General features: G+C 41.7%; 1 protein-coding gene across 3 annotated transcripts in view; it reads right to left on the bottom strand.

Annotated features, from left to right (window-relative positions):
- pitpnm3 (PITPNM family member 3) overlaps nt 1-15,935 on the bottom strand; it is a 70,685-nt gene that overhangs the window by 9,411 nt on the left and 45,339 nt on the right. For all 3 annotated transcript variants that reach the window (XM_068715610.1, XM_068715618.1, XM_068715626.1), the window contains 7 exons: nt 14,969-15,158; nt 13,248-13,370; nt 12,345-12,532; nt 9,091-9,248; nt 8,390-8,560; nt 3,112-3,312; nt 2,811-2,959 (listed from right to left, as the gene is read on the bottom strand). In XM_068715610.1, coding sequence (XP_068571711.1) covers nt 2,811-2,959; nt 3,112-3,312; nt 8,390-8,560; nt 9,091-9,248; nt 12,345-12,532; nt 13,248-13,370; nt 14,969-15,158 — 1,180 coding nt within the window. The remainder of the gene's footprint in view (nt 1-2,810; nt 2,960-3,111; nt 3,313-8,389; nt 8,561-9,090; nt 9,249-12,344; nt 12,533-13,247; nt 13,371-14,968; nt 15,159-15,935) is intronic.

The following is a 15,935-nucleotide window of genomic DNA, read 5'->3' as shown; positions in this document are numbered from 1 at the left end:
TTTAAGTCCCACTTATACATATACATATATATATATATATATATATATATAGACTGGTGACTATTATAGGCTATTCTGATCAAGGGTTGGGTTCTTATGACTTATGATAAATGCCTGGACACTTAACTTAAGCTGAGAACACATTTGCAGACCTTTGAAACCAGTCATAAAAAAAAAAAAAAAAATTTTTTGGCACCACACATTACAGATTCTAGTCATGCCATTTGACATTTGCACAAAAAAACAGCATAAACTACAAACATCTGCTCAGATTTCAGTCATAAAAACCAAACACATTGGATGAAACGGCTCCCGGTTGTCTGAGGTGTGAGATGAATCCTAAACATCTTCCCACAGGTGTGTCGACTGTTAATACTGATCCTTCCCTTTGTTTGACCACCGTACAATTCCCACAATCAATCATCGAGGCCAAATCAAGGCAAAATGGGCCTTTATATCATGTACTGTGCTCTGAACCGTAGATCCAAATGCCATGATGACTCAGAACTGGATTATAGCTCAGCACACTGTAAGATATTCATTCACTCAATGTTTATTTATTGTTAAAGTGTCTGGCTACATCTCTATAAGCATTGCATATTTCTTAATGCTGGCTCTGTCCACAGTTAGATTAAAGGGTGTTGATTCTGGTTACAACGTAGTCAGTGTGTCATCAGTGTAGAAGGAGCCCTTGAACAGCTAAGCTATATATATATCTATATATATATATATATATAAATAAAGGTAGACATATTCACTATTAACTAGATGCTTATTAGTAAGCATATTAGTAGCAAATTGTCTCTTTATTAGTCATTATGAAGCTCTTATTAATGCCCTATTCTTCACGAGCATATTCAATATTTTCCCTCAGTAACCTCCATTAATTATTGACAGTGAGTAAGGATTTGCTTTGCTCAGTGTGGGCCTTGAAAAGGTGGTAGAACAACAAGAATCGTCATTCTCCCTATATAGCACTTAATGAATTATGGTGTATTCTTAGCAATCCCAAGTCTCTCTTACTCAGAATGTTATCAATTATAGTTATAATTATCAAATGTAAGTGAGGTCCAACTGTATGTTCACTAGTTTGACAAAGATTAAGCCGCACAGGTTCCTTATTCTAAAGCTGCCTCCTCTTCGCTCAGTGCATCCATTATAACACGATTAACAGACCCTGCACTTTAGTGATGGGTTCCACTGTGAAAACACGGAGGTCTATTGAGACACACAGGTTCTGTTCCCATTCAGCGGTAGAAGAACAAAGTATAAATATCTCCTTTATTAATAGACCACTTCAGAGATTTCCAAAACATATTGTCGCGGACATCCAGAGATTACAAAAGTGAAACGTCTCTGACAGTAATAAACTTTGTCCAGAGACTCTCCTCAGGAAGCTATAGGGCAGTGGGGAGACTCACAATTCACCATGTGCCTGGAACCATGGCACCAGGACCACTACGGCTGACCCTACAATGTTTTATGATCCCACCTCTGTGGTTTTTACGATCGTTCACATTACCAAGAGAGCTATATATATATATATATATATATATATATATATATATATATATATATATATATATATATATATATATATAGCTATATTACAATTGGATACTCCCTTGGTAATATGAAAAGTACAAAACAGAATATATATATATATATATATATATATATATATATATATATATATATATATATATATATATAGTAGTTTAGTCGTGTAGTTAGTCTAATAAATATTCCATTTATACAGAACTTGATTATTTGAATTGTGTGTATGTGAATAATGGGTCCCTGTATGTTATGAGAAGAACTCTGTAGCTGCCCTGGGATTAAGATTGAATTGGTTAATATCAAATATTGATGTTTTCCCTATTCTTTCAAAATTGGGTGGCGTCCAACATGTTAAATTCTGTTAGTTCAACTACTGGTGTCTATTGGCGTAAGCTGAGTAACCATCATTCTTTTATACAAAATTATGTTTTTATGTATTTCATTATTTAAAATCGTTACATATCTTGATATTAATTAATATTGATGAAAAGATTTCGAGGGAATATAACTCGTGCATCTCAATAGTCCTCCATTATATATTTGAATATGGTAATGAACAATCAGGCATAAATTAGTGCTTTATAATGACTAATAGAGAGGAAATATGAAAATGATATGCATGTTAATAAGCAGCCAGTTAATGGTGAATATGTATACCATAAGTGTAAGTGTTACCACATATCTCACACTAAGCTGAATGGATGATGCGGTGAAAGCAGGAAACTTCCTCCTGCTCTCGTTTGGTTATGACAACATGTCATGAAAGCAAACAGACCCGGAGGCCGTGGACTTGGACCAGATCACTTGTCGCATCAAAGAAGACACAGAGCAAACGCAAACTTCTGGCCTTAACAAGAGGCAGGAGACGTGTCATATGTTGTCACTTTTGTTTCATCTCCTACCAGAGCAACGAGCTTACAGAAGCTCTTCACATTTCATCTGACAAGTTCAGTCTTTGGAGATACCGAGCCAACAATTTCAGAGACTACGACTCACACAGCTACTACTTTACCCTGAAAAGGGCTTCGTCGTGTTGCGAATGGCCTTTAGAGGATGCTAGTTGTCTGCCACTGTTGACAATAAAGTATGCTAATTATGCAAAGGGTAAATCTTGGTTTTAGCATGCTAATTAAATTCATCTTTAATATTTGCGTGCTAATTCCTGAGACAATAGTTTTCTCTAAGCGGTGAAACTTGCTGGGGGAAAATAAAACAACAACAACAACAGGCTGTCAATAAGGCTTTCCCACCTGCCGGAGAACAAAGGCTGCTACGTCAGTGGACTCCCAGTAGGAGGCATGGAAAAGGTGAGGCAGAGCCACCGTTGGGAAGGTAGTCAGCACATCAGGACAGTACAAAGCATAATCCAGCCTCTTGGAGCCCCACCAGCTACTGGAAACTGAAACGCACACACATATACAAGCATAGACATGTGGAAATCTGAGTCTTCAGAGCTGTGAAACCTCATGAACCTCAATCCATCTACAGGAGAAAGTTGAAGAATGAGACGGCATAGTGTAGCTTGTAACTCTCTCCTTCCCTCCCACTCACTGTTAGCGATGGTGTTTCCCAGCTGGCCCATGGAGCAAATGGACATTTCGCTTTCCACACTGGTCACGCTGGCTCGACGACCTCCTTCTTCTCCTCCTCCTCCTCCTTCAGTCTTAGTCTCAGAGGACGTCTGTGAAGCTGGACCTCCAGGAGTTTGCTCACCTTCCAAAAACACATTTGAATGGCCTTGGATACTCTCCGCTGGGGAGAGTGAGAAGAGGAGTGAAAGAGAAAAGACAAGGACAAATGGAGAGGGAAGAGGAAAGGAAATGCTTTGATCACACGACAATTGACTGGCCTCAATCGTAAAATCAATGCTGGTATTTTTCCTAATAAGATAGCCTCTAGCATCGATTTGCTTTGTGTTTTATCAAGGAAGAACCAAAGACAAGCTCCAAGTACAATGACAGAAAGGGCCTCTACTCTTTACGGGGTTAAATCCAATTGTATTGACTTTGGCATTCTTTAAAAACATCTTGCTCTTGGCTCCTGCTGATGAGTAGAATCACTTTATCTGGTTGGGTTTCTCTCTTCACCGGCGCATCTCTACGCAGCTCTTTGCTATTTGTTCAGGCGATAATATTCTATAAATGGAAAAAGGACACTCTCCCTGGAGACCTAGTTTCACCAGACGTCATGGATCTACTTTCTATTTCCTGAGAAGTAGAGCACAGAAGGAGCATATTTCATCAATAATGCAGTCGTTAGAAAGACAAGTGGCTACCAGCTCAGTTCAATAGCACATTCATCTTACCTTACAAATCATAGGTGTCAATATGGATATTTCTGTATTACTGTGTACATAATATATTAGCATTCTCATTTAAATATTTATACTTGTGTATAGAATTTATTTTGTATATGTATGTTTATGTGCAGTCTATGTAATTCCCCATAGCTACAATTGTTTGCATATTTATGTTTATGTTTATTATGGGAGGATGTTTGTGGATGTTTGTTCTGTTTATTCAAAATGGAGAAAAAAAAGCCAATATGAAAGAAAAAAAAATAAAAAATACAATACACCCCGGGGACAAAAGGAGGCCCTCACTGAATGTAATACAGCTTCTACTAAACAGCAGTTCATTACATGGATTCACAAAACAGAAAGCTGAGCCACACAGCCATGAGGCCCCTCTCTTTCTTTGAGAACACTCCAACACGGTTTTACTCTTCTTAACCCGCAACGTTTTTTTCTCCAGCCGGACTCTGGAGGGTGCTCATTATCCTGTTACCTAGGTTGCTGTGGATCTATTATGACACTGGATAAGGCTTGACTGATGTCTGAATGAGTCTCTGCTCCGCTGCCGCGCTACAGATTAAATGTTGAACTCAGTGACAACCTACAAACCAACGTACTCTATATGCTATATTTGTATGTATGTCACAAACAAGCCAAGATGCAATGAGCCCCACTCCCGCATCACAGTCCTCTACTGTAATATGCATCAATCCAATGGGTTGTCTGCTGACGTGATGGAGTGGTTGTAAGGTACAAACGGGGAGCTGGAATGTCTGAGGAGAGCTGCTCGCCTGCTCATGTAAACCAGAACGCATCGTGTCTGAGAGGATCTTGCTGCATCTCTGGAAGAAGAAAACAAAGGATTCTCCTTACAGATTCTTCTCGCTGACGTGACTTTCATTCACAATGTATTCACAAACATTAGCATTACAGAGGTAACCTTCACTAGTGGACGCCGTGTGTGCCCGCCTGCATTAAATATGTGTCGGTTCGTATGTGCATGCAGGGCCACCGACACAGAGGGAACACTGGGTGAGCTGTCCTCGGACCCGGGTCTAACCTTTTAATAGTATGCTGGGTCCATTTCTAAAAAAACACATATTTGGGGAAACTATATTATGTATAATTATATTACAGTATTTATATTTGATAGTACATAAAAGCTTGTTATTTGACATTTTAATTTTCCTTGACATTGTGGTCAAGGACAATATTTTAGTTTAGAGCGTTCATCAAAGATGTTTTACATCATAAGATGACGCCTTGCATCTTGTCTCCTAAGTACCTTAGCGTCGGCCTAATGCACGTATTTCTATGTATATATTACACGGCTTAGAGATATAGTTAGCATTACACAAATTAGTGAGCTATGACCATCAAAGACGTTAGTTGACGCCAGATCAAAATTTGACACAGTTTGGCTCGCGTTAGCACTAGACTAGCAACGTTACCAGACCGATGGTTCAGCGCCAACGGGGAGAAGACATATCCGCGTTGCCAGATCTCGCAAGAATGTGTTGCTGAAGTTCAAGTCAGTCTCTGAGTTATGTGTCTGAAAATTACGATTTTAGTTTCAGAATGTTCGGAAGATATGTGGCTTGTGGAAATTAGTCCGATTTGTACTTCATTGACTACGGGTGGAAAGACTCTGTGCTCATGTTCACGCCTTCACATTGGAGTTAATGGACTCTGGACCTGCCACTATTTTCATAAACCCACGTGAGACACAGTGTGCCGTCTTCTTTCTGCACCGTCTATGCGGTTATTCCCCTTGTGTCAGGCGTAACGTGCTAGATTAACCCTTTCTCTACTGCCTGCTGGAATGTTCAGAAATAAACCGCCAGATGCGGCCACATGTTGCGTGTTTGGTCTTTGAAGGATCGGCACCAGTCGCAGAAAACAGATTAGCCGCCTTCTCAGACACGAGGGAGGATCAGGTGTGGTTAATGAAGAAGGACTCTTTCGATGTACTACTTCTCTTGAGTAGGAACAGTATTCCATGCTGAGGTGCCGTGACATCCTTGAATTCATACAGGTTTTAATTAATATATCTAAGCAGATTTGTACAAGACGAGGCAGATTTTCAGAAATTACTGTTACTGTGGAAACTGATGGAGAAATACAGATCAAATATCACTCTGTCCCTCGTGTTAGACAGAAGCAGGTGAGGTTGATTACTCTGTACTAAAGTCACCTGTTTGGGCTGTTATGATGGAAATTGAATGTTACACAAAACCTAATAATAATCTCTAATCAAAATGTTGTTTACTTATAACTGAAGGTCATTGAAGATACTGCATACTGTTTGCAGTGGCACGCACACGCGCACGCACACACACACACACACACACACACACACACACACACACACACACACACACACACACTACAATCTGTTATTCAGATCTAATCTCTGGAATATTAGCACAACTCTGTCTTTCTTTCACAGCAAAATAAACAGAAAGAGGCAAAACGAGAGGGAGAGACTCTTTTGGCTGAGAGAACGATCCACTGACTGACACATTTTCTGAACAAACACACACACACACACACACACACACACACACACACACACACAACATTGCACAAGGCAAAGGTGCTAGTGCAGAAGCAGAGAGAGAGAGAGAGAGAGAGAGACAGGAGCGTCCAAAAACTGCAAAAGGTAGCAGGAAAGATAGGGCTACATGGTGACAAAAAAACTACAAGCACAAGCATGCAAGTGTGTCTGTAAAAGATTGTGATTTAAGCACGGGGTAGGGGAGAGTGAAACCGCTGATGACAGTGGTAAATGCAAGGACGAGCAGATTATTCATAAGGTGAGGGAGGATGATTGCACTGTGGCCTTGAGACATCTTGGAGACTTTTAACTCAGCCCCTTCCCTCCAGTCCTCACCACACACAAACACACACACACACACACACACACACACACACTAGCACCCTATTAGGGAATAATTTAATAGCGAGCAAAAGATACACCACCATTCTTACGTTAAAGCCTAGTACGTTACGTATGCATTAGCCATGTGATCAATACTGATATAAATGACTATGATTCCATGTGCATTTGCTGTCTTGGACGATCATATTTCCCATTGGACCGTAGCTGGAAATCAATAGGAAGAGGGCTCGTTCCCTCTATATTAGCAACATTCATCATAATGAAAGCTCCACTGTTGACGGGTGTTGATGTCAAAGTCATACCCAGAGGAGCCTGATTTGATTGTCTTTTCATGCCTTCATAACGACTAATTACCGTATTACAGAGCAGGAAATGGCTGAGGCGTGCTGCTGTTTCTTCTGTGTGTCTGTGTGAGCGAGTGTGTTTGTACGTCTGGGTCCGTCCGCGTGCACCTGTCTTTGTTTTTCAATTTAACACATAATTTGACAGCATCCAGGCCCGATCAATGGAACAGGGGCGCAGACCCTTAATTAAAAACCGGTACAGCTGCAAGCCTACGCTGTGTGTCTGCCTTTACACTCCATCACCTTTATCTGCACTACTGGCTCTGAGTTGCGTCAAGCATCTCGCTCTGTGAGTGGCAGAACCTGATTGAATTAATAAAACCCAGCTTGGGCTTCCAGTTTACACGGGTAAAAACACTGCGATATTTAACACCGTGTGTCAGACGTTTTTGGTACACAGGTCACATACAAGCAAAACACGCAAATGATTTAGCACTGAATTGCCTGTGCATTGTCTGGTCCCTCGTAAAAAAAACGCATGATTGGAAACTAAATGGAAATATCACCGAGATGGCACATTTGACAGATCTGCTTTGAGTTCTACATATTTCTAATGATTGCATGTTCAGTAGAGGAGTTTCTTTTTCTTTTGTTAAAGCCTGGCACCAAACCACAAAGCCTTATCCTCTGATCTGAGTTCATGCTCACAGGCTGTTAGCTCAAGAGATCAGTCCTCGCCCTACTTTCTCTCGGTGAGGTAGGTGCATAGAGGGGCAGGGTATCCAGGCTATGCGTCATCCCTGCAGTTTAGAGCGAGTCTCTATGTCCCGAAAGGGGGCTAAAACATGCTTCAAATAATTCAGTGGCTCATTAAGGACTCGCTCTCTACAACCAGGCCCTCAAGGGGGATTACAGCAGTACTCTGCCATATCTAGCAGACTAATATCTCACATACTGTGCCTGATCCTCAGAGACGTGGTGGCAGACCAAAGGTACTGCACCACAAGAAGTATAATTACTTTAAACTTCAGGCTTTTCGGGGCAGGATTTAGCTCTGCGTCTGCAGGGCAAGCTCACACAGATGGGAGCGAGGCTCTGTGTGCACATGTGCGCCTGTGAAAATTCACATTACTAAGTCATAGGATCTGTCTGCCGCTGCAATCTAGTCCCGCTAACAGAATTCCTAAAAGATTTCAGGCCAGCTTTGAAATGTGAAACCCAAAAGGGTATTAATAAAACAATACAATTATACCAGAAAATAGATTAACCAATAAAATATTCAAGAGAGAGCTGCTCTCGCATCTCCCGACGCTCATAAATTGATTTCCAGGTTGGAATCGCATTTCCTACCGATGAGCATTGAGCGTCCGTCTCCAAGAGGGTAGCGCTGGTAACGCGGCACAGCGTAAGGCGGCAACTTGTGGAAGAGAGGCTGCAGCAACGGCTCCAGTCTGGAGGCTGAAGGGTCCGAAGGGTAAAACAAGTTGAAAATCTGAGAGCAGGCTGGATGCAGCTGGCTCACTGAGGGTCAGAAAAACACAATGGACAGGCAAAGCCATTAGGAACAGTATGAAGCATATGGAGTATTAAGTGCAGCAGCTGTGTGAGGAGGAGTTGGAAACACAATAGATAAGTAGGGCAACCAAACTTCCAGTGGAAATAATTGGTTTTTAGTACTTTGAGGGATTCTGCCACATAATCACCAGCTCATTTGCATTTTCTCCCTGTTTTTATAAGCGGTAGAGGAGCTTTTTATCCAAGTGAAAACCAGTTTAAACAGATCTGATCATGTATGTTATTTCACTGCAGCCGTCTTTGAATTAGTCAATCAACCTAACTTTGTACAGCACCTTTGATACAGGTTAGTGCAGTCATGTGCTTTACAGGTATACGCAGACTAATAATAAGGCCGTAGAAATAGAAAGTAAAAGAACTGGAGATAGAAACTGCTGTTATCTGTGAGAGCTTTGTGCACACACTGTCCTTGCACAGAGGTGTGGACGTGCAGAATTGCGCTCTCTGATATATGTCGAATGTGTTTCGAGTCTTACCCTGGACGGCGGGCAGCACAGTGCGTCTCATGGCCAGCACAAGGCCCAAAGGGCAGCCCAGCAGGAAGCAGTCTGACACCTCAAAGTCAAATCGACCAGGATTCAACACCAGACCGGGGTTACTGCCACCACGCAGCTCCACACCTTCCTTCATCAAACTGGACACACACACACACACACACACACACACACACACACAATATGAGATGTTATCTGTCTGTCGCTCAAAAATATGTTCTGCTTACTGCTGATGTGAAAAGTTGAATTGCTACAGAGCGTCCTGACATAACTGATATTGTTTGTCACTTTTAAAAGCTGTTTTCATGACGAATGAAGTAAATGGAAATAAATAAATACAAAAACTCATCATTTTGGGGTGTAACTATTCCTTTCAACGGCACTTTTGAATTTCAGGAGTAATCAGAAAATGTAAATGGGCCTAATGTGTGTGCTGAAATTGGAAAGGCAAAAGTCAGTGACGCTTTTCGCTCAATCAATCGTAGGCCGGATAGTTTCAACACTCATGGGTCGTTGTCGGCACCGAGCCTGTATGACTCAGCCTGGGCAGCTCTTCGCTCAGCCTTCGCACACAGGATGATGCATCATTTCCCCATTACAGCAAGTCCTGTGTGGGGAAAAGGACTAGCCAACAGCCCTGCTTAGAAGCCAAATAAAAAGTGCTTTGACTGCCGACAGCTTCCATTTAGTTTTCTTTTGTCTTCTCTCTAGAAATGTGTCCACTCCTTCACTTCTACCTACCGTGCCATTCAGTATGTTTGCTTGTCTGTCAAAATGCATCACTGCTGCAAAACATCCGCACACGCATTAACTAAACCAAACTAGAAAGTACTAGTAGTACCTGTGTGGCTGAATACACAGTGTACCATTAGGGAACAGTGCATGCAGAGCAGGGATAATTATTGTCACTAACATAAAACAATGCCTGTTGTTGTAGAAAGTGACATGTTATTTTGCTGCCCAGATGGGCTTAATTTCTTCTTCTTTTTTTTTTTTACAGCTACAGCAACTGCAGATTGATACCAATATGTTAGATAAATAGGACAAATATTACATTGGCGCTACACCTTTACTCATAGAATCTGGAGTAGTGGTGCGTAACCAACGTTATTGAGTAAGTGGTTAACATGGTTTTATGAGGGATAATAGGTAAAGAAATGCATAACGTGTTTCAAAATGCCCAGCTCTCTGAGAGCAGCGAATAGATCTGACTGATGCCAACCTATTAAAATAAAACATAGCAAATATATGTCCTTATTATGGGCATTAAGAATGCATGAAGCCTTTCAGTAGCTCTGGCTATAATCATTTCTTTTTTTTCTGAGCACTTTAGACGAAATAGATGTCGACATTTTGTCAATTATGTCCATTTTGTCGTTTGTTTTTTTCTCAACCCAAGAGGTTAGTTTTATTACCATCTGTTTAAATATCAGTAAAATTAGCTAAAACATCCCTAACAAAGATAGACTGTGAGGACACTGAGTACAGTGAAATAAATGGTAAACATCTAGCACTGATTGCAGTCTCCTGGGTTTTCATGATAAGTGTTGTGACCATTTACATCTGCCATTGAGGGTCATGTGAAAAGGATAGAACCAGACGTAGAAAGCTTTCCAATAGGCCATTCTGAAAGCAGGGATAATGTGTGTGAAAAAGAGCTTTAATAAGCCCCCATGTGGACTGGGAATATCCACCGGGGAGCTGCCGGGGAAAAGAGCACGTCCAGGAGCAGAGGTTACCGTCCACACAGCAAGGCTCGCGATTAATCAGTGTACCAGGAAGTGCAAAGTGCGATGTGCACCACCATGGACGACTAACTGTGAATAGATGGGATCCTATCTTCAGTCACTGTGTTACCGCGATGGTTTGAGTCTAGTGGAGCGTGTGATTTGGAGTGGGAACACTGGTTGCTTGAAGTGAGTCGACATGGCAGTTGTCGCCCCCTCCAGCCAACGCGACTCAGCTAAATTCAGCCGCAGCGCTCGGCCTCCCACTCAAACCGGCTGGCACAGGCACAAACGGGCTATTTATAGTCCAGCAGAGGCAGGTCGGCAGGCGGGGCAGTCAAGCTGCAAATATTGATAAAGAGCAGGGTCGAGACAGAGTGACACATTCCAGGAAAACCTGGATGAGGGAAGGCATGCGACATCTGGTGTTATCATCTGAAAGCCTAACACACTCATCAGTGATCGACACATGCTATTTGACAGAAGTGGATGACAGAATTTCTACTCTGTACGTCTGATGTCTTGTTTTGCCAACATGTGGGTCTTAACTAAATGTTGTTTTTGGCCAAATGTATGCAAATTTGAATGCTGTAAATCATATATCTGGGAACTTGTTTTTTTTTTTTTTTAAACAAAATCTCCTTTTGCTCCAGCATATTTACAGATTGACCAACAGAAACAGACTGTTGCTGTAGATTACATATTTGTTTGGTTGTACAAAGTGCACAGTTTGTATAACACTTTGTGAAGAAGAAGTAGTCTGATTGAGATTTTAGGCTTTTTCCTTTGTGTGTGTGCATCTTTATGTATAATGGGTATGGACACAAAAGAAAATATAACCAATGGTTTGGCACCGAGGTCAAGCAAGCTCATTTTGAGGAGAATGAATAAAAACACTTTTGCACCGACAGAGATCTGATCCAAAGTGTTCTCTTATTTCGAGTACAGTATGTGTGCATGGTTGTGTACTGTGTGTATGTCCTGGTGTGAATGAGTGTGTGTGTCTGTGTGTGTGTGTGTGTGTGTGTGTGTGTGTGTATAAACACTATTTTTTAAAGTGAGAAATGTCCAGGTTTTCCAAGAAGCAAATTTGGGTATATGTCAAAGGGTACATGCAATTCTACATCATGACATTGATATATAAAGTGATATAAATCATTTTCTAGAAACTCAATTTAAAACTTGTTAATCGATAATAATAAAAAAGAAACAGAGATGAATGCTTGTTTGTGGTAAATCCAGCAAATACCTGAAAAATCTAAGTTCTTAACCTCGGTGATGCAAAATTGTATATAAAATTCCAATATAACCATAAATCCTAAAAAATAAATCCTACTTTTTTTTAAATAACATTGCCCATAATTACCCAATACATCTAGACATAATAAATGGATAGGTACCTTGATATAAACAGCATGTCGAGATCTTTGATAGTGAACAACCTATTATTGTCTCCCAGTATATACTGTCCACCCTTTTGTGCGGGTGTGTTCATGTGTACTGTCCCACCTTGAAAAGAAGCTGTGCTGGCCCGTGGACGTGGTGTCTCCGTCATAGGAGTCGCTCTGCTTACGGCTGAGCGGCGGCCCGCTCTGGCCTTGCCCTTCATTGGGGGCGGAGATATCGATGTTGCTTTTACTGAGCCTCTTGCTGGAACTCAGACCCGGGCTGGACTCCCCGAGTAGACCCGAGTTATCCTGAGAGGAAGGAGGAGAGTGTGCAACATACTGAAAAGCCTGATCCACTTAAAAAGGAGCGGGTTGACCAGGAAATTACACATAATCAGACGGGAGTTGATTCCCATAGGTGAACCCGACCTGTGCAAGAGTGAACCTGTAAAGATGTGAGAAGAGAGGGAGGGGGGCAACAGACAGAAAGCGGGGATCATGCGACGCTTGGCAGTTGGAAAATGGCAACAAATGGCGAGCTGCTTCAAGAGTTCAGCTCAAATATTATGATGAATATGTTACAGGCACACAGCAGGAACTGCTGCTCAAATCATCCAGAGGAAACAAGTGGTGATCCACACACACACACACACAAAATCCATCTCCGCAGTGACTTTCATTTTACACCTATTGTGCATGAGACTTTAGAGAACATCGTGCCAAGGACGTTGCCTCTATTGTACGGAGACATTTGTAAAAGTCGTGTCCTGATAGAGGCGTCGTGCTGAAAAACTGACTGAAATAGCGCAGGTGACTGTTGAGTATGATAGTCTCCATTTGTTTACCAAGGCGGACTGCTGGGGATGCCACTGGTGCACTCGTGTAGTAATCAGCTACACCGACAAAATAAAACACAAGCGTGCAACATTTTGCGTTTGCAGTGATCTCTTTATGGATCACCAGTAAAGTGCTCTTTCTCCACCATCGCCATCGTCTCGTTATCGCCGTAGCAGCGAGTTCCTACCTTCAGGCTCTCGGTGCTGTTGTTCTTGCTGCTGTTGTTGGGGCTGCCAGGCCTCTGGTGGTTGCTAAAGCACAAAGCGTCGAAGCACAGCACACCTCCCACACAGTCGCCCATCAGGCACACCTGCTCGGGAAAAATAGATTATTTACACATCCTCCACATATGGTGCACTCAAGTCAGTGAAGGACGTAACGGGAGGACAATGGGGAGGCGTGTGAGTGGAATTTAAAAAATGAGAAAACAACATATTTCACTGGTGCAGGAAGGCATGACACTCATAGTGTCACAATTATATACAAATAGGATACAGTATGTATTACATACTGATTTAGCAAACTATTTTTGAAAGTTAGTATTCAATGAATCAATGCTTTTTACCATTTTGTACAAACAGATAATCGTGCAATATTTGTGCCAACTGACATCAATCAGACTGCTGATAAAACTAAAAGAAGGAAGCTACTCTGTGTGTATTGTTCTGGAGCCGATTCAGCACAATTCACAATTTATCTGAATGTTTTTCACCTATGAGCAGCTCCTCCGTTTTCTATGTGCATTGAAAGACGTCAGACGTCTTGTCAGAACATGTCATTCAGACTGTAATTTCCAACAGTGAATTTGGATAACGGTTCATGTAGGGCCTCTGAGTAGTCAGACGTATCAGGAATTTCTGCCAGCTATGATATCTCCCATCATTTCAGCTGACTGAAATGGATATTCCAACCATCTGAGTAATAATGTGAAAACACTTAAAGGTCAGAATGGTTTTCATGTTCTTCCCGTTCCGTCATCATTTGGTGATTCATCATTAGTATGCTTGCTTTTTTTATCCTTAGTTTTGTCACTTTTGCAGTGAAAATAAACCAAATCCTTTAAACATAACTCCCGTTTTTCCAGTTAAGTGGTGTTTTCTGTGTCGATCCAGATGACGGCTATTTGACTATTAGTACTGCATCAGCAGCCAATAAACAATTAAAGCAAAATTGTGAGAGTGAAAATCCCCACAGCTGATTATTAAAAAAAAAAAATGCAATTACAAGTAGATTAATTTGTAGGGAAAATACTGCAGAGTAATTAGAGGACAGGGATTGAATTTAATAATCTTATCAAGCAAACCAAGTTGTAGAAATAAAGTGGGAAAGGGAGGACATAATGTACCCGTATATATACAGTAACTCCAACGTTATGTACACAAAGTATCAACGACTCAAAACCAATCTATCCACAATAGCAAAAGCCAACCGACAATAACAGGCATTTCTGTAATTACCTTTAATGTAATATCCTGTTAGGGATACTAAGTTGTACATCCGTCAAAAAACATATTGTAGACCCTTCTGCCTGCTTGTCTTCCAAAAATTAGAAAACATTTATTCAGGGAGTGAAGTAAGTAAATGCGTGGGCTCCATGGTAGCTCTGGCTTAGCAAAGGGTCAATGGTCAACAGTCTTCTCACAGATCATTACCTCACAAGAAAAAAGCAGCTCGTTACCAAGAGCCTAGTGGTCGTTATGTACAAGAGCATGAGATGTGGTCTGCTTAAACAATAGACATCTAGAGCCCTCTAAGGGCCTGAGCTCCCAGAGATTACACAGCCCACTCAAAAGCAATCTGTAATTCCTTTGACAATCACTGACTTCAATCAAAGTGCCTACAGCTCATTATTCAATGAGGAGAGGCCAGAGTCCTCTCTTCTCCAACCAGAAGGAGTTTGAGACGGACCTGACCCGTGAATCCCTGGCCGTCCTCTGACTGCAGGAAGCTGCGATAGACCTGGTTGGCTCGGGCGATCACGGTGGCCACGGCGTCCTGGTAGCGAGGTGAGACGATGGCGAGGAGGGGGAGAGCAGCCAGGGGCAGGTGGTCCACGCTACTGGACACACAGCTCTCGTCATAGCTGTACGGGTTCAGACTGGAAGAGAAACAAACAAAAAAAAAAAAAAAAAAGGGGGTGATTATGGGGAAAAAGGTACAGTGGGAATAAATCCAACAGGTTGAATAATCATTTTACATCTTAACAAAGCCCTTTGGGAGATTTTCCTTTAAAATGGAGAGTCATGTTAAAATAAATGAAAGCTAAGATTATTTAGGTCTTTCCTTTTTTTATACACGACCGCTTGTCTTTCCTAAATGTATTAATGTCTCATGCAATCTGTTCATGATCTGACTGGATGCAAGGCTTTCCCACAATGCTACTGTGTGTGTGTGTGTGTGTGTGTGTGTGTGTGTGTGTGCATGCGTGCATACACATACAAGATAAGGAGAAGAGGGATGTTATCTCAAGAAATAAAACACAAGCAAACCTGCACAGACATCAGCAATGAGAGCAGAGTGTTTGGGTCTTTACTGCTGTGTAGACATTAACGGATGTGTGTGTGTGTGTGTGTGTGTGTGTGTGTGTCACAGTGACAGACACGGAACCAGCGAGACATTTCATGTGAGACTGTGGGGTAATGGTAAAAGTTGTCCACTTTGCCCGCTCTGTCACCATCCATCAGATGCTCTGATTACAGGAAGAAGCATGCAACGCCACATCAAGGCTGAAATATGTCAGGCCCAATGGGCCCCTCACGACACAGAAGGGCACAACCTCTGTGCAAGTAAAAGGGCTGACAGTTGTGATGTAGCGCTGACACAACATGTATATAATGCAACACTTTGGGAAGGACACATCCGTCTCAAAGACACT

Source organism: Cebidichthys violaceus, unplaced genomic scaffold, assembly GCF_023349555.1.
Source record: "Cebidichthys violaceus isolate CVI_PGR_0920_01 unplaced genomic scaffold, fCebVio1.0.p SCAF_1, whole genome shotgun sequence".
Lineage (NCBI taxonomy): Eukaryota > Metazoa > Chordata > Actinopteri > Perciformes > Stichaeidae > Cebidichthys > Cebidichthys violaceus.
The sequence above is the reverse complement of the archived record's forward strand: the minus strand, read 5'-3'. Positions and strand labels throughout refer to the sequence as shown.